Source organism: Anser cygnoides, chromosome 16 (assembly GCF_040182565.1).
Source record: "Anser cygnoides isolate HZ-2024a breed goose chromosome 16, Taihu_goose_T2T_genome, whole genome shotgun sequence".
In the NCBI taxonomy this organism is placed as follows: Eukaryota; Metazoa; Chordata; class Aves; order Anseriformes; family Anatidae; genus Anser; species Anser cygnoides.
Window position 1 is genome coordinate 14,941,921 of NC_089888.1, and position 18,131 is coordinate 14,960,051.

General features: G+C 44.1%; 1 protein-coding gene across 5 annotated transcripts in view; it reads left to right on the forward strand.

Moving 5' to 3' along the window:
- The window catches only part of CEP250 (centrosomal protein 250), a 35,759-nt gene extending 18,503 nt beyond the window's left edge, over positions 1-17,256 (forward strand). For 3 of the 5 annotated variants that reach the window (XM_066978261.1, XM_066978263.1, XM_048048917.2), the window contains 12 exons: positions 840-983; positions 1,430-1,731; positions 4,653-4,812; positions 5,585-5,909; positions 6,324-6,451; positions 6,717-6,837; positions 8,358-8,512; positions 10,266-13,418; positions 14,098-14,253; positions 14,653-14,766; positions 14,939-14,986; positions 16,605-17,256. In XM_066978261.1, the coding sequence (XP_066834362.1) occupies positions 840-983; positions 1,430-1,731; positions 4,653-4,812; positions 5,585-5,909; positions 6,324-6,451; positions 6,717-6,837; positions 8,358-8,512; positions 10,266-13,418; positions 14,098-14,253; positions 14,653-14,766; positions 14,939-14,986; positions 16,605-16,892 (5,094 nt within the window). In that variant the 3' untranslated portion in view covers positions 16,893-17,256. Of the gene's footprint in view, positions 1-839; positions 984-1,429; positions 1,732-4,652; positions 4,813-5,584; positions 5,910-6,323; positions 6,452-6,716; positions 6,838-8,357; positions 8,513-10,265; positions 13,419-14,097; positions 14,254-14,652; positions 14,767-14,938; positions 15,098-16,604 lie in introns of all 5 variants that reach the window. The other 2 variants (XM_066978264.1, XM_066978262.1) reach the window with 2 other exon arrangements.
- Positions 17,257-18,131: the final 875 nt, after the last annotated feature.

The window sequence follows — 18,131 nt, forward strand, 5'->3', positions numbered from 1 at the left end:
CTAGTAGGTCAAGGGAGGTGATTGTCCCGCTCTACTCTGCGCTGGTGCGGCCTCACCTCGAGTACTGTGTGCAGTTCTGGGCACCACAGTATAAAAAGGACATGAAACTGTTGGAGAGTGTACAGAGGAGGGCTACGAAGATGGTGAAAGGCCTGGAGGGGAAGACGTACGAGGAACGGCTGAGGTCACTGGGCCTGTTCAGCCTGGAGAAGAGGAGGCTGAGGGGAGACCTCATCACAGTCTACAACTTCCTCGTAAGGGGGTGTCGGGAGGCAGGAGACCTTTTCTCCATTAACACCAGTGACAGGACCCGCGGGAACGGGGTTAAGCTGAGGCAGGGGAAATTTAGGCTCGACATCAGGAGGGGGTTCTTCACAGAGAGGGTGGTTGCACACTGGAACAGGCTCCCCAGGGAAGTGGTCACTGCACCGAGCCTGTCTGAATTTAAGAAGAGATTGGACTGTGCACTTAGTCACATGGTCTGAACTTTTGGGTAGACCTGTGCGGTATCAAGAGTTGGACTTGATGATCCTTAAGGGTCCCTTCCAACTCAGGATATTCTATGATTCTATGATAATAGAGCCAGGTAAGCAGTGAAGGACAGTAAGAAGAAAATGAAACACAAGTCCTGGGACTGAAGAGGCAAGAACTACTGTAGACACTGAAAGCACAGAGCATGGTAAGCTCCTGAAGCCAGCAAAAGGAAGGAAGGGTTGCAATGGAAGGAGTGGTGGGTAGAAAAGGAGAAAGTGGCAGAATGAATGTGAATGAGACAGAAAGAGGAAAAACATGGAGCTGATGGCAGGTCCCAGTAACTTGCTTTCCATTTGTATTTACAGAACATAACAGAAAAGCTGCAAGCAGAGCTGCGAGAAACTCGTTGTAAGATCAAGGCAGTGGAGAATATGCATAAGGAAGAAATCAAAACCATCAAAGAGGAACTGAATGTTCTTCTTCAACAGAGGGATGATCTACAAAAACAGGTGACTTAAACAGCAGAAGTTATTTTAGTCATCACACAGGTCGTGTCTCCACTTCTTGCTTTTCTGTTGCGGAACAGGCTGTTGGAGTAATTCCTCTGACTGCCATCATACCGTGGTCTCCATCTCAGCTGGTCTAAAGGAGACTTACCAGTCACCTGAATCTCAGCTGCTGCCCTGGACAGATGGGCTACTCCTTTTGCCCGTTTGCCAGTAATCATCAGAATGTTTATTTTCTGGTCTGTTACTGCTAGCCTTGGTTTTTAAGGTTTTTATCAGACAAACATGATGCCCCTCTAGATTTTTATACAAGTCAGTTGTGTCCATTGTGAATTTGGTACTTCGTGATAAGATGAAATTTAAATCTGTTCTTCCCCTTTCTTCATAGTACGTGATATGGCTGACAGTGACAAGCTGTAGTCTTTGAGTGCTGTTATGTGTTACTTCAGGTGGAAGAGCTGACATCTCAGCTAGCAGCTTCCCAAGAGTCCCAGCAAGCAATTGGCCACAAAGCTCAGCAGGAGCTGAATGAGGCACAGGAATTGTCAAGGCAGAAGGTACTGGAGGTTGTGCACCTCCAGAGGATTTTGGATGAAGAGAGGAGCCAGTGGGAAGAGGTAGAACATCAGAACAAAGAGCTGCAAGTGTGTCTGCAGTCCTTGGAGGGGGAAAGGAGTCGATGGGAAGAAGTGGAGCGTCACAATGCAGAATTTGAGGCTTCACTGAAGGTCCTAGAGAGTGAAAGAGCCAGGTAATTGAGAGCCTGCAAGACTCTCTGTTCCATCTAATGAATTCCCTCTTTTAGACTTTTGCATATGAAAATGGCTCTTTTTTCTTTCAGTTACACTTTTTTTCTGAAGCCAGTGGCTTTTGAACTAGTCTTTTCCTTACAAGGAGGTGTTCTTTAATTTACAGTATTTATATGCTGACATAATAAAACTTTCTGGGGTTTAAGCCTAAAACACAACAAAGGAGGCAGGACAAGCTGCAGTATAATGGGTAAATAGATCCACCAGCTCCACCTTGGGTTCACTACACTTTAAACATTTAAGATCTGCACTTGTCTTCCACCCTTATACTTCTGGTTGGAAGAAGCCATCATGGAACTTGGAGGCTCCCAAGAAATGAGCATGTTTTTCATTGCCATGTGTTACCCCATTCCTCAAAATATCCTAACAGGCATCTGGAGATGCTCAAGCAGGGTCCCTTCTAGCCTTAACAGTTACTGATGTTATTGTCCAAGGAGTGCAACAAAGAAGAGAAAGGAGGCTACTTCATCTGGTGAAGTCCTGCCAATCTTCAACAGAACTCTTCACTGAAGAAGATAAGTAAAAGGCAGAGTACTCTTTTTTTTTCTGCTATGAGGGATCCTACATCTTATATACGGATCTGAGTATTTCCTCCAAACCTCCATTAGCACTTCTGGTATCTGCCTTCATTTCCCTAGCTGAACTTAATATGGGTGCTGGCAAGTCTTACGACACTCCCCAGATATCACCTTGCTTTCAGTTGCTGTTCCTACCAGCATGTACAAGCTTGGGAAACAAATTTTCTCTTTATTAACAAAACCTCTGTTTGAGTCTCATAAGTCAATTTTTTTTTCTTCTTCTCTAATGTCTTCATTTCAATACTTTATTTTGGCTTTGCAAGCTATATGGTATCACTATTTGCACCACAGTACTAGTCTTAGCTTCCACCAAGTTGTTTGCTGGAGCAATGATCTGAGTGTCTTCTTGGTGGAAGGACCTGAGGACCCTCCCCACTTGAGTCTTGTATTAAGAAATATTACCCTTGGTGTTCCAGTCTTTCAAGCCTTTGATTCTTTCATGTCTTGCTTGTTGCATCGTTACCTGTATGTGAAATCAGCTTTTAGTAACTAATGGCTCAGCTAGAAAGACTGGGGAAATGAAGACACCTATGGCCAGTCTCTTCCTATTCTAGGTTTTTCTGGGACGTTACTGTTGTAAGGATATACCTGAAGATCCTACCAGAAGTGGTTTCTGGATTGTCTAGAAGGATCACCCTTCCTGCATCTTATCCCCAATCCCTATTTATCCCCAGAAGAGGCAATATGAAAGATACTAGATATCAAACTTGCCTTTCTTATGGTTTAGTAGGATTTGTTCCTTTTGCTATTTACCTTTTTACCACTGAAAGATGTTTGTTTCAGTAATTTATATTTGAATGCTGCCCAGTGAATTGCTAACTGCATTTGGATCCTTTTCGATGTAACTTCTTATTACATAGAATCATAGAATGGCTTGTCACCCACTATATCAGGTTGCCCAGGGCCTCATCTAACATGTTCTTGAACACCTGCAGGGATGGGGCATCCATAACCTCTCTGGGCAATCTGTTCCAGTACCTCACCACCCTCTGAGTGAAGAATTTCCTCCTAACCTCTAATCAAGATCTTCCCTCTTTTAGTTTAAAACCATTCCCCCTTGTCCTGTCATTACTTGATTGAACAAAGAGTTGCTCTTCATCTTTATTATGTCCCCTTTAAGTACTGAAAAGCCACAGTGAGGTCACCCTGGAGCCTTCTCTTCTTTAGGGTGAACAGCCCCAGCTCTGTCAGCCTTTTTTCATAGGAGAGGGGCTCCTGCCCCTTGATTGTTTTCATGGCCTCCTCTGGACCCATTCTAACAGATCAACATCCTTCTTGTGCTGGGGTCTCTTGGGCTGGATGCAGTACTCCAAAGTGGGGCCTCACAAGGGCGGATTAGAAGGGCACAATCACCTCCCTCAACCTGCTGCCCACTCCTCTGTTGATGCAGCCCAGGATGCAGTTGGCCTTCTGGGCTACAAGTGCATACTGCTGGCTCATGTCAAGCTTTTTGTCCACCAGAACCCCCAAGTCCTTTTGTGCAGGGCTGCTCTCAATGAGTTCTTCTCCCAGTCTGTACATCTCAGAAATACTCTGTGTGGGTGCACATTATGGCTAGCATGAGGGATATGTTTCTTAGGCTGTAGCTTTCACAGAGGTGAGATAGAAGGCAATCTGTGGTAAGACAGTTCTCTAATTTCCCGTTTCTTGGTCTCCAGCCCTTTGTTGTACATCTATGAGCATTAACATGAGCTCCACTGCATGGAGCCACCCAGCATAGAGGTGTGCATACAGACGAACAAGAAGATAAGAAAGATTAAAAGGTATATTGTGGATACTAGACTTTTATAAAGATGCATTATCCATAAACCCATTCACAATTTGCATGTTTTCCTCTTCCCTGGAGCTCTTAGCCTTTTATGTTCTTCTGTGGCATTCTTGAAGTTGAGAAGAACCAGTGGTGGGTAAAACTGCCCCTTTGTACCACCTGTACTGCAGAATGGTAGAACATGGGATTGTATCTGTGGGTATCACTATGGCTTTTAACATCTCTGGTTTAAGTGTTTCAATATTTGTGCACCCATATTACGTTGTCTATATTCTTATTCACATTTCAAAAAACTATGTGAAACTTAGCCAATAATTCAGATTTCCTCTGTGGAAATGAGCATAGTGGACACATGCTTGGGTGTGATTACCAGCCTGGCTTGGAACTGAACAAGCAGCCCAGTCATTTAGATAAACCTCAGCAGAGACAGTAATTTTCCCCTGGTGGTGGAAGTCCTTAGAGGTTTTTAAATGTTATACAATGTAGTAATGAGTCACATACTCTCTCTTTCTTTCAGGCTGTCTCTGTCTCTGGAACAGAAGGAATTGAGCCTCAAGACCCTGGAAGAAAACAACCTTGCCCAGCAGAACGAGGTGTCTAAACTACTTTCTGATATTCAACAGGCCCAGCAGCTCCATTCAGACCACAGAAGAGAAATAGAAGAGCTCAACAACCAGGTGTCCTATCCAACAGCATTTTCTTCTCCAGGGAAATTGAATACCACTTTCAGCTTGTAGGCCCCACCTTTTTTCCCCTTCCAACAACACATGCTCCTGTGTTCTGTGCAGAGACTTTGCACATTGAAGTGAAGGCTGGATCTGCTATGTTCTCCCTGTGTTGTCCCCTGTTCTCTCGTTGTTCAAGCCATTAAATCTGTGAGGAAGAGCAGAAGACTCCTTTGGAATTTCTCAGTATCTATGCTGGAATGTCCCTAGGTGGTGTTTCTATCTCTATATAGAGATAGAAACCAGCAATCTGGTGAGACAGAAGTAGTTATTGCAGTCTGTGGAAGGCACTTCCATCTCAGGCAGTTCATCTGGTATTTTGGGGATGCACAATAAGGGATGCTGACAGACTTCTATTTGCTTCTACTCCCAGGCATCTCTGGCAGCCTGACCTCCATGCAGGGGTGCTTGATCTGCCACCTCACCCTGCCAGCCACCTACTCAAACACGTGCTGCTTCTGTTCTGAGGTTGGAAAGCATGATGGTTGGGCTATTGCTTTCTGGATGGGGAAGCTTCCTTTTGGCCCCTTAACCTCCAGACACCAGAATAAGTTTCTAGCTTATTGTCTGTTTTACTTAGTCTGAATCCTTGGGGTTTTTTTTGCCTTTTGTTTCCAATGAGGTTGTTGCTTAAAGTAATTCCTTATTTTTTTCCCCCTACTTCCTGCTCTGCTGCCTCAGTAGCAGCACTGTCCCTGAGGCTCTGTGCATCTGTGTGTCGTAGGTACAGTCACTGCAGGAAGTGGTGCTGGAGAAGGAGGCTGGCCTGGCAGCTCGGGAGAAGCAGCTATTACAGGATCTGGAGGAGTCCCGAGCCGGCGAACTGTGCTTGAGAGACTCTTTGCACATGCTGGAGGCTGAGATGGCTGAACTTCATCTGAGGCTTTGCAGCACAGAGAACAGAGCAAAGGCATTGGCTACAGAGTGCCAGCAGGCTAACAGCGCCCATTGTGAAGCCCAATCACAGTTGGACAAACTGCAGTTGGTTCTCCACCACATGCTGTGTGACAGCACTGATGCAAGCAGAGGCCTGGTCACTTGGAGTTCAGGCAAGTGTGGGAAGGTTGAGGAGACTGTGGAGTGCACATAGGAGAGCAGATAAGGGACGGGTGTTTCTTTGCAGTCCTAATAGGTTCATCCTTTCACTTCAGACTGACTCAAGCCTTGGGAAGTCTTGAAGGCCTGAGGTCTCTGCACAGAGACAAGTTCCTGTTTGTATGTGGAGAAATAACCAGCACCAGAACGAAATAGAGGCCCATAGTCGTGGAAGTGTATGTGCATTCTTCCATGGAGCAGCAGTTACATTAGTGGGCAGCAAAATAATGTTAGCCTATGACATGTCTTGCTGTAATGTGAACTCTAAGGCAACAACAAAGGTGCTGCCACCTTCTCCTGTGTAAAAAGAGGCCTTGTTTGTGGGACCCCCAAATTAAAGCTTGAAACACGGTGGCTTTTTTCTCCAGAACAGGATCGTGTCTGGGGCGTAACTGTTTCTCAGGCCAGGGAAGTCCCTGTAGAGCTCACAGTGGACGGAGTGGCAGCAGCCATAGAAGACCTGCGTCAGGACCTGAGGCAGACTCGCCAAGATCTGGTAATGTGTCTCTGTAGTGCATGCAGAAATCCTGTCCTTCTGCTGAACTGAGCTGAGAAGCAGAGTGCCAGTGCCAGAACTGGTGTAAATTGTAGGCCAGGTTTGCTTGCTGCCACAGGGGAAACGGATGATCATGATTACATTTACCATTAATGTCCAACTGCCCCCTCCTACCTTGGTTACTTCTGCCTTTAGCTTTTGTACCTCCTTGTCTTCTGCCAGCAGTGGCTCTGTGAACTCATATTGCTCTTCTTGCCTCCTCCAGAATGATGCCAAGAAGAAAATACAGGACCTTGAGCTGGAGCTGAGCAAGAGGCAAGCTGAGAGGGACCACTTCAGTGCCTGCAATCAAGAACTACAGAAGCAGTTGACTCGATGCCAGGAAGGTACAGCGTTGCCTTTCCAACCTACTGAGCCAATCCTGTCTCATGAGCAGGGATTTCTGGTGTCACACAGGAAAAGTGCAGTGCCAGGAGATGGGAGGAGGGAAAAAGCAATCAAGCATGAGATTTGCCCATAGAACTACCAGTGAATGCTTTTCATAACAAAAGATCCAGTGGCTGGCACTGCATATAGTGCTATGACTGGTGATGTTTGTTCAGGGATGATCCCTTTCAGTTAATATATCACTACAAAGTAGGTGTGACTTGATACCTTACAGCATCCTTCTCCATACACTGTTTAAAATTCCCAACCTGCTAAAAACCTTTTCTTTGCAGACTTCCTTTTCCTCTTACATTGCCATTTCACAGAGCATCAGTTCAGTGTTAAGCTACTGTGTTATTGTAATTGCCAATGCATCCTTTCTTCTGCTGTTTTTCCTAGTTTTCTGTTATCTAATGCTTTTGCATCCTAGTATCTGAGCAAACACAGTTTCTTGCTCCCCTAGCTACTTCTTACTTATGTCTTTGGTAACATGTTCACTTTGGATTTATCTACAAACTGTTTTTCATATACTACTGATTACCTCTTCTTCTAATCTCCAGGCCTTCACAGAGCCCTCCAGGGCTACTGTTCTCTCTGTATAAGAGCTGGACAGGCATCTCTGCTCCTCTCTCTGCTGTTATTTTCCCACTCGCCAAATCAGAATTGCTTTTCCATCTCCTTTTCTTGTTTTCCTTGTCTCAGACTACAGGAACAGGTAGTGTGGGCATTGCTCTTGCTCATTGTCTCCCTCGCATACTGCCACCTGCTCATGTAATACCTTTAACTATTCAGTATTTCTTTGTGTAACTTCTGTGAGATGGAACAGCTGATCATTTTTCAGACTCCTTACAGCAGAGTTTTCCAGCCTTAGATCATCCCTATTTCTGGAAGATTTGTAGTGTTTGGTTTTCTTATCATACATGCTAACAGCTTACGTACTTTAAATTTTGCCATTGGGTGGATTCTGCTGGTCCCACTGGTCAGTTCTTTTCCTGTTTAGACTAAACTGCTAGACAGGAACTATTCCTATAGTTCTATATTTTAGCTTGTTTTAGTTCCTGTCTAATCCTGTGTGATTCGGTTGTCACTACTGGTACGATGCTCAATTGTTCTTGCTCTGCTGTTATCGTAGTATCACGGAATATTTCTTTTCTTTTTTCTCTGTCAATGCACAATGTATTTCCCTAGTATCCTTTTGGACAAATACCTTAAAGTGTATCTTAAAGCACAATGTTGGTGTCTGTTCTATTTTCTAAAGCCTCTTATGTCTTCCTGGTCAATTAACTGTGTCATAGTCAGTCCTTACTTTTGCTTCTTGTTCCCCCCACCCACCCACCCCCAACCTTTTTTCTTTAGGACGCTAAATCTCTCATCTACTGTAAAACACAGACAGATAGGAAAATGTTGTTTTCTCCTTAGGATACAAATCAGTTTGGTTTTGCTTTGCTTTTCACCTTCTCCTTGACCTTTACTGCTGCAGAGAGGCAGATGGCAGAAGACAAGAAGAACTCTCTACAAGCTGCCTTGCAGGCAGAGGCTGCTGCTCTAAAGAAGGAAGCTACGACTCTGCATCAAGAGGTGGCATCTTTGGAAATGAAACTTGAGAGCACTGAGAAGCAAAGAAAGGATGTGCTGGTAAGGCTAGCAGATGCCATAAAGGGTAATTTCTTGCATAATTTTTTGGTCTTCTATTAATAATTCTAAGGAACAACTTTTTCAGTAGAGAGTTGGTTTTGGTTGATGCTGTACAGGTTTAGTCCAAATCTGAGAAGATACAAATTACGCAAGCGCTGAATAAGTCTCTCATGTTTTACTTTCCCTCCATTCATTATCCTGTTTCCCAGACTTTTTCTTTCCTGCCAGTCCCTGTAGCTGAATTAGCAGAGTCAATACTTTGAATGAGAGAATACAGTCCAGAAGGGGGAGAGAACTAACATCACAAAATCCATAGAGAGAACACAGACCACTATGAAGGCAAAAAAATAGTATTTTCACCAGTGATTATTTTTTAATTTTTCCAATAGCATTCTTCTGAATAAGGAAGAAAAGATGCTGGAGTCACATAAAACTTACTTATAATTCAGGGTGTTTATTTTCCACAGTTCTGAATGGTTTTGCACTTGGAACTTTAGTCAAAGTAACTTTCAAACTTACTTACATTGTTCAAACTTATTTACATAGTTTGGACAATTATTTGATAGTGTCCAAATACATATTTAGGTTCATAAATATCTAGAGCTGTAAAAAGGGATGAGAAGAGAAAGTCTGTTAATAATAAAACTATTCATCATTGCACAGCTGAGTGCTGACTGTGGGGAAAAATAGAGAAATTTGAGAAACAAAACAGCTGATTCAGATAAATATATATGTGGCTGCGAGGGTTGAAAAAGGATTGAAAGGTTTCATTGTTTGAAACCAATCTTGATTTCAAACACAAAATGACAAGCTGTGATCCGATCGTTACTCCTTCAAGAAAAGACAGTGGGGTTCCAGTACTGTGAAAATGCTACACAGTAGAGGTTCCCCTGGGGGGGGGAAATGTTGGAGTTGTTCTCTCTTCTCTTCGTAATAGAACATCATCGTGCCACTAACTTATGCTTAATCTGGACTTTAAATCCTGGGTGCTGTTCTGGCACCTCCTCCCAAAAAGGACATATTAGAGCTAGAAGAGGTTCTTGGAAGGGCATCAAGGAAGATGGGACTAGCTGAGTAATCTGGAAAAGATTCAACCTGAAGGTTAAAACAGGAAAGCTCTACAATACCCTGGGAAGCAAGGGAAGAGGGGGCAGTCACATTTTTTTCCACAGAACAGAAGCCATATGTTGCAGCTAGTGAGAACCACACTGCAAATGACAGGAAATAATTTTTCTTAGAGCAGAGGAGATCTGTTGAACTTCTTGCCAAAAGGTGTTGTCAATACAGTGGGCCTATATAGGGTCAGGAGGAATCTGTTAAATTCCTCGCAAGCTGAAACAGTGCTGGAGTTTGTGGGGGAAGTATCATCTAAACCTATCCTAATCTTAGGCTTTTTTCCCTGGGTATGCACTTACAGTCACCATTAAATACAGCATAGTAGCCTAGACATTTGAACCAGTGCAGCTGTTCTTATATGACCAATATTTTCGTACTTCTCCATTTACAATGACTCAAAAACAAACAAACAGAAAACACAGTTACAGACAGAATTTGCTAAATACAGTACAGTTCTCAACATTTTTTGAGTGAAAATGGAAAATATAAATCAAACAAGGAAACTAACTGAACGGGTAGAATTTTCTACTGCACAAACTGCAGCCCTTGACTGCCACCAAAGTGGGAGTTCAAATCTAGTATGAAAACCAAACATATATAAATGGAATTATTGAATCTTTTTCTTGCTGTATTGCAGCATGAACGGGACAGACTGCAAGCAGTTGAAGAAAAACTAATGTGGGAGATAAAACTTCTTCAGGAATCAGTCACAGCCTCTGAAACACGAGCAAATACAGCAGCAGAAATGAATCACTCCCTTGAACAAGAACTTCAAACTACATTGTCTATCTTAAAAATAAAAAATGAAGAAGTGCAAACTCAGAGGGAGAAAATCCAGATGCTACAGAAAGAGGTAGCAGATGTAAAAGCTTTGAAGGAGAATCTTACTCAAACGAATGCCATCCTATCAAAGAGAGAGGGAGAAATGAAGTTATACCAGGAACAGATGAGAATACTGGAAAACCAGGAAGAAATGCATAAAACGACTCTAGATCAGATTATTAAGGACATTAAAGAGAAAAAAGAGAAGACAGAATCCCAGCAAGAACAAATAAAGGAGCTAGAGCAGCAGCAAGAAAAACAGATGATTGCTGCAAGCAAGATGAGCAAAGACCTGGAAGACAGAAACCAGGAGATCAGATCCCAGCAAGAACTGATCCAGGAGCTGGAGAAGCAGCGAGAAACGCAGAGGACTGCTGTGAGCAACATGAGCAAAGACCTGGAGGAGAGAAAACAGGAGATCAGATCCCAGCAAGAACTGATCCAGGAGCTGGAGAAGCAGCGAGAAACGCAGAGGACTGCTGTGAGCAGGATGAGCAAAGACCTGGAAGACAGAGACCAGGAGATTAGATCCCAGCAAGAACTGATACAGGAGCTGGAGGAGCAATGCGAAATGCAGAGGACTGCTGTAAGCAACATGAGCAAAGACCTGGAGGAGAGAAAACAGGAGATCAGATCCCAGCAAGAACTGATCCAGGAGCTGGAGAAGCAGCGAGAAACGCAGAGGACTGCTGTAAGCAACATGAGCAAAGACCTGGAGGAGAGAAACCAGGAGATCAGATCCCAGCAAGAACTGATCGGGGAGCTGGAGAAGCAGCGAGAAATGCAGAGGACTGCTGTAAGCAGGATGAGCAAAGACCTGGAAGACAGAGACCAGGAGATCAGATCCCAGCAAGAACTGATCGGGGAGCTGGAGAAGCAGCGAGAAACGCAGAGGACTGCTGTGAGCAGGATGAGCAAAGACCTGGAAGACAGAGACCAGGAGATCAGATCCCAGCAAGAAATGATACGGGAGCTGGAGAAGCAGCGAGAAACGCAGAGGACTGCTGTGAGCAGGATGAGCAAAGACCTGGAAGACAGAGACCAGGAGATCAAATTCCAGGAAGGGAAAATAATGATTCTAGAACAACATGGTACATCACAAGTGAGAAGTCTGCTAGTGGATCTTGATCATATGAAAGGAAACTTGCAGGAGAAAAATTTAGAGCTTATGTCTCTGACTCAGCACATCAAAGAACTGGAGATGGAGAGAGAACAGGTGAAATCTTTGCACACAAGTCTTGAACACCTTGGGGCAGTTCTTAGAGACAGAGAGAGTGAGTCTGACACTCAAAGGGATCAGTTAAGACTCTTCCAGCAGTACAAGGAACGTCAAGAGGAGTACTTGCAAGAGCTTCATGGTAAAATAGAAAAGATGACCCTTTCTTTATCTAAGAAAGATCAGGAGCTTGAGTCACAGCAAAAACAAATTCAGGAAGCTGAAGAAGTCATGGAAATGAAGTTGAAGACTGTCCATGATCAACTGGAGCAGACATTAGAAACTTTAAAAGAAAAGGACAAACTCCTAGACATCCAAAAGCAACAAACAAGGAAACATGAGGAAAAAACAGAAGAACAAATTAATGTCTTATATAAAGACTTAGAATACACTAAGGCAATATTGAGAGAGAAGGATTTCATGATTGAATCTCAGAAGGAACTGATTGAGACTTTCCAAAAACAAGAAAAAGACTTTGAGCAGCAGAAGGAACTTCTGCAACATCTTAAAGTGGCTCTAAAGGAACATGAGCAAGAAATTATATCACTTAGAAAGCAATGTGAGGTGTGCAAAGAAAAGGAGGAAAAGCATGAAGCTGATCAAGCAAGTCTTCAAGAAACAAAAGTGACTCTGAAAGAAAGGGAAAGAAAGATAGAGGTACTGGAGGAGACTATTTCTAAGCTTCAACAGCAAAATGAAGAGGCAGTGATGCAGAGTACAGCTATACTGCAAAAACTAGAATATGCTGAATCTTCTCTAGCAGCTAGAGATCAAGAGAGAGTGTCTCTGCAAGAGCATGTCCAGGAACTTCGAGAGCAGAAGGAGTTAGAAGGCAAACAGGCCAAGAGTCTACAGCAGGATCTAAACAAAATGAGCCAAACAATGAAAAAGAAAAATTTGGAGATCCTTCAGCAGTCAGAGCAGATTAATGTCTTCCAGCTTCGTGAAGAAAGCATGAAAGTAGCACTAATGTCTTGCCAGAATCAAGTAAATCTACTTGAGGAAGTGTTGAGGAAGAGAGATGAAGACAACAAAACTCTTATGCAAAAACTTCAACAACAAGAAGAAGAACTGAAGACCTTGCAGAATCTCCAGCTTATGCTAACTGAGAAGAAAGAAGAGATTAGACATCACAGAGAGCAAGAGAAGCTCCTGGAAGAAGCCTTGCATGAGAAAGAATGGGAGACTAAGGCTCAAGGTGAGCAAAAAAGGTTAGAAGATGAGGAAATGAGAGGTCTTCAGGAAGATGTCCAGCACATTCAGCAGACGCTGATAAAGAAGGATGAAGAGATCAAGTGCCAGAGAGACAGAGTCAGGTATTTAGAGAAGACTCTGACAGGGAGAGAACAAGAGCTTAGGAGGCAGAGTGAACTCCTGAAACAATTAACGTCAGCTTTGCGATGGAAAGATGAAGGGGAGGCCCTAAAGAAACAAATCCAGAAACTCCAAAAATGGGAAGAAGAGGAAGCAGAGAAGAAGAAAGTTCTCCAGGAGAGAGACCACTTCTTGAAAAGGCAGAAGGAGCTAGCCCAGCAACTGGAAGATGAGAGAAAAGTAAAAGGAGAAGAATTGAAGCGTGTGATTGCTATTTTGAAGCAGACTGAAAGTGGAGAAATCGAATGGAAAGAGAAAGCACAAGCACTGACTCTTGCCCTTACTAAGAGTGAAATGGCCAATGGGACTTTGAGGGAAGAAATAGCCATCTTGCAAAGTATGGTTTTAGACAGGGACGAGGACCGGTTTCATCTTCAGGTAGGCAGTATGACCGATCATGAGACAACTAAAACATCTATAAAGGATTCTAATTATGTTTCCTATAAATATTTACCTGCTTGGCCAAAGAAACTATGTTTTCAGCCAAGAGGCTTGTCTGTCTGTGTAGCACAGGCCAGGGACCACTCACCTGCTACAATTTTTTCTGTCACGCCCAGAACTACTGAAAGAGCTATACAGCTTACTCTTAAATCAAGCCCAAAAGTTGGGGATTAGTAATTGGTTCTCCTGTCTAGTATCCTGCCTAGGTAGTTTTAGGCAACATGGTGTGGTTAGGATTTGGCATGAAGAAGAAAGAGCACAGTTGACGAAACTAATGTGCTAAACTTTAGATTATTTTTTTTTTTAAGATGGCTGAGCAGCAGCTACACTGACAGTTTTTAGAGTATGTTTTCAGATATCTGCTGTTTCTTACCACACACATTATGTTTATGTGTGGACAAGCAAGTTATTTGGTTACAAGTCACAGGAGTACGTGATGGTCCTTATGTAGAGCCACTAAGAAAATAAAGTGCTGTTTTGGCCCGTGGACCAGGAGGGAAAGATGGGACTTAGCACTGTCCATTCCTGAAGCTCGTCACCCTCTCTGACTTGTTGATCTGGTCCTTCTAACCTTTATGTGAGCTGGTGCCATATAATCTCCTCTGTGTATACCCAGCAGGCTATTGCAGAAGGGGAGCAGCTATCATGGGTCTCAGAGAAGAGACTCCTGTGGCAGCGGCTGGAGAGTCTGCAGCAAGCAATTGCAAGGCTGGAACATGAAAAGACTGAGCTGAAGCAACTCAATGCTGAGCTCAGGAGGACTCTTGAGCAGGTAAAACAGGCTTTCACTGCCTCTCCAATGCCTCGTGGTCTTCTGGAACACAACACATTTCCATATACAGCCCTTTGGAGTCCTCTGCTTTTTTACTACCTCTCCCACTTTCCTCTGTGGACATACACTTCCATGTTTTCCTTCTCTTCTGGCCACACACTGCTTTCACAGATGAACATTCACTTAGGTCCTACTCTTCATGCTCTGGTGTTACCATACATGCACATTTGACACTCTTGTGTCAGAAACCTCCTCTTGCTTTTTCTCTTCCATAGTCTACATTGAGTGCTTTTTGCCTCCAGCTTTCTCTGGTGCAAGTAGAGATTTCTCTGAGTAGAAATCTCCTCACAATGATGTCCAGGCTGGTTTCTGTGACTCTTTCTCCTATCCAACATGCAGGTGGAACGTGAACGAAGGAGATTGAAGAGAGGTTATAGTGGTCAGTCACTGCCAGGTGCATGCAAGTTTTCTCTCTCAGAGTCTGATGAAGACAAGACGCCTGCTTCTAGACAGGTGTGAACAGAATCTTACTTGGTGGGAGAAGGGTCTGGCCATACAGAGAAACTATATGGCAAATCCCAGTGGTAACAGTGTCCTCCCTGTATAGACCTAATGTAAGTCTAATATAGACTGTTACCCTGCCCAGACTGGAAACTAACAAGAAATTCTTGCTTTTTCTTCACAGGAGGAGGCTCATGCTCTCTCCAGTCAATTAGCTGAGTTACAGAATCAGGTGAGGAGTAGGAAAGTTGTCATCAAAAGCTGCTGTAGCTGCACTGATGAGCACAACTTTACATGATGTTACAGCACAAGTTTTGTTTGGCTGGGTTCCAGCTGTCAGGAAGTGAGTACACCAGGCAATAGAAATAACCAGGTAGCCGCATCTGTTGGTCATGGTCAAACACCACCATTCATCTGGGTCTAGTCTCTGACTTTCCATGTCAGGCATGGTGGGTGAGAGATTGGAAGAAATTCAGAAAATTGAAACTTGCCTGCAGCCAGAGAGTATTCTAAGGATGTTTTGTTTGAGCCTTACCCATCCTGTCAACGGTTTCTATTTTCCCTTGATTCAGTTAAAAGTGGAGCTTGCATCTTATCAGAATTCCAGGGACACAAGGCAGTGGCTGAGCTTATAGCTCTCAGGCAATTATTAGTCTCATACTCTTATTCTGTGCTAATCACAGTCCCAATATTAGACTGAGTCAGAGACCTGAGCACTATAAGGATATTTGTTTTATCAGTGTAAGAGTGTACCTTCCAATTACTATTGCATCATTTGATAGTGATATTGGCAGTACTAGCAGGTTGCCAGACTTATGTTCTCTGTACTTTTTTGGGTCAGGTATGCCCTGGTCTCCCTGAGGATGTGAATCTTCACAGGTGATAAGGGCAAAATGTATATAATACTACTGTGGCTAAAGTACATAATGCTTAGCTCTGGAAAGTGAGCTAAGCACACTGCTGAAGCCCACAAGTTATCACCAGGAAGCTTCAGTGTCTGAAGTTCTCTTGCTAGAGATAACGAATGGAACCACTTTCCCCTTGTGACTCATGTCTCCCTGCACTGTGGACCTGTTTCCATTCAGCAGGAAAATAAAGGTGCTCTGGTCAAAGAATAGTCCTTAGCTTGCTCATGAGGGCACTGCTTGGTTATGGGAGACTGTAACTTGATCTTCCTCTTCCTGGGAGATGCTCTAAGCAGCAGATGGCCACTTTTCCCAGTTGTATCTACATTACCTACCAAAGCGTGGGAGGGTTTTTCAGGTTTTACATCCCAGTTTCACAAAGGTGTCCTTGTTATTTCAGATATAATGTCAGATCTGTCCCTCTCTTCAGTAGTGTGGCTCCCTAGCTCTGAAGTTAGGAAAAAGGAGTGTTTCATCCCTTTCCATGTGTTGTTAGCAGTCAAGTTTTTAAGCTACATCATAACAGAACTGTTATTCAGTACCTTAATAACTGGTCTTTCTTGTGACAATCGTGTAACCAGTAGTCCTGCTGAGGAAGAAGCATGTGGAACCAAAGGTGTTAGTACTGCACATTTCTCTTTTGAAAAAAGGAATTGGGTTACTAAATCCTGTAGGAATCTCTTTTTCTTTAGTAAGCGTGAAAGAATGAAAGACACCAGTTTTGTACTGGTGTGAGGTATGATATGGTGTGACAGAAAGAAACTAGAATTGTTGATCATCTACGCTCAGTTCAGGGTGAATTTGGAACCTATTACTTCCCATTCAACAATGACAAATTGTTGGTCAGGGCGGAAGGATGCTTCTTCCCTGACAGCTGGTACTGTGGAGCCAAGGATGGTCCTAACAGCCTGGGCTTCTCTGAGCTCAGCCTTTTGCCTCTTTCAGGTTACCCTTCTGCAGCAGCAGTTGGCACAAGAACGAAAATACAAGCAGGACTATATTGAGTGTTGTGCAAAGACCAGCCAGGAGCTGTCAGACCTTCACCAAGAGCTGTCTTGCTCCTTGGCAGCTGTGGTCAGGGAGCCCAAAGCTGCTGTTCTGGAGGCAGAGACCCAGAAGCTGGATCGGTCTCTGAACCATACCTTGGCACTAATGTCTCTGGACTGTGAGTATCCTGAGAGACAGCCATTGCATTCAACAGTCAGATCCACCACAAGGGATGGCCTGAGGTAACAGGACCAGTGTACAGCCAGAGGCCTCAGCAGGAGCTGAGTCAGTGGCCTGCTGTAGCAGGTGAACCATGGGAGGATGATTAGCTCAAAGCATGAGTTCTGAGGTAAGAGAAGTTCAGAGCACAGCATTCACTGCAAGGTCCCCAGCCAGATCAGTGGTGGGACAAAATTGGTACTGGCTTGCATGGATAAGGTCGGGGCATACATAGGCAAAATCTATTCTTCTTCCGAAGTGCTCCATCACAGCATGCCTCATCAGTCTCCACATGGCTCTCCAACTTAGGTTACTCGTCAGCTTCTGTACTGTTTACAAAGACTTTTTTGTATGGTTTTATTTTTTCAATAAACTTATGTTTCTAAAACTCTGTGCATTTCCTGATTTTTTTTCTCATTAGGTTCTTAGAAGTCAAGTTCAATAGTTGGATGAATCAGTTTCTTTCTGTACTTAAGGTAGTGATGAGCAGTATTCTGTGGGCAGCAGCAGAATGGAGATATTTTGTTAACAGTTTCTTCCTTTGTTGTATAGGAGCAGCTGGACCCTCACAGAGGTCCTGTCTTGTACCATTCCCAGAGCTGGTGTAGGAAATAGAGGTACGCTTGTTCTGTTTGCAGTTGGAAGCATCTCATAACGACAGCAATTACTTTGTTTAATAAATTGTCCAAGACTACCTTATTTCTGTAGAAAAAAAAAAAAAGCGGTAGGTAAGTAATGTGGCTTAGGAAAAAACTGTAATAGCTTTTCACTTATATACGTAAGCTATTGCATGATTTCCTGGGAAGAGAGAAGGAAATGGAGCTATTACAAAAATGGAGTTTTGGAGAGGGCACACGGGCAAGGGAAGGTGGGGGGACTTCCCTGCGCTGCCTGCCTTCCAGCTTTGTTGCTGCTACGGGCCGCGTGAGGGAACATCTTTGCTCTCGAAATAGCAGAGAGCAGACCTTTAAAAGACACGGTCACTATTCAGGGGGCAGGAGGGGAGGGATGGCAGTCTGAGCGAACCCAAATCTTTCCCAGCAGCTTCCCCTTGTGTCGCACGGCTGACAGTTACCTGCGCCTGCTACGGGGAGCGCCCCTCGCGTTTCAGTCACTGGCCTAGACGCCCTTCAAAAGGCGGGCAGGGGGGAGCGGGACGTGCAGGGTAACGAAGGCCCAGTCCTCGGGGCCGGGGCTGGCGGCGGGGGAGGAGGAACCCTGCGGGTGCGGGAGGCGCCGTGGGGCCGGACGGCCGGGCCGGGGGAG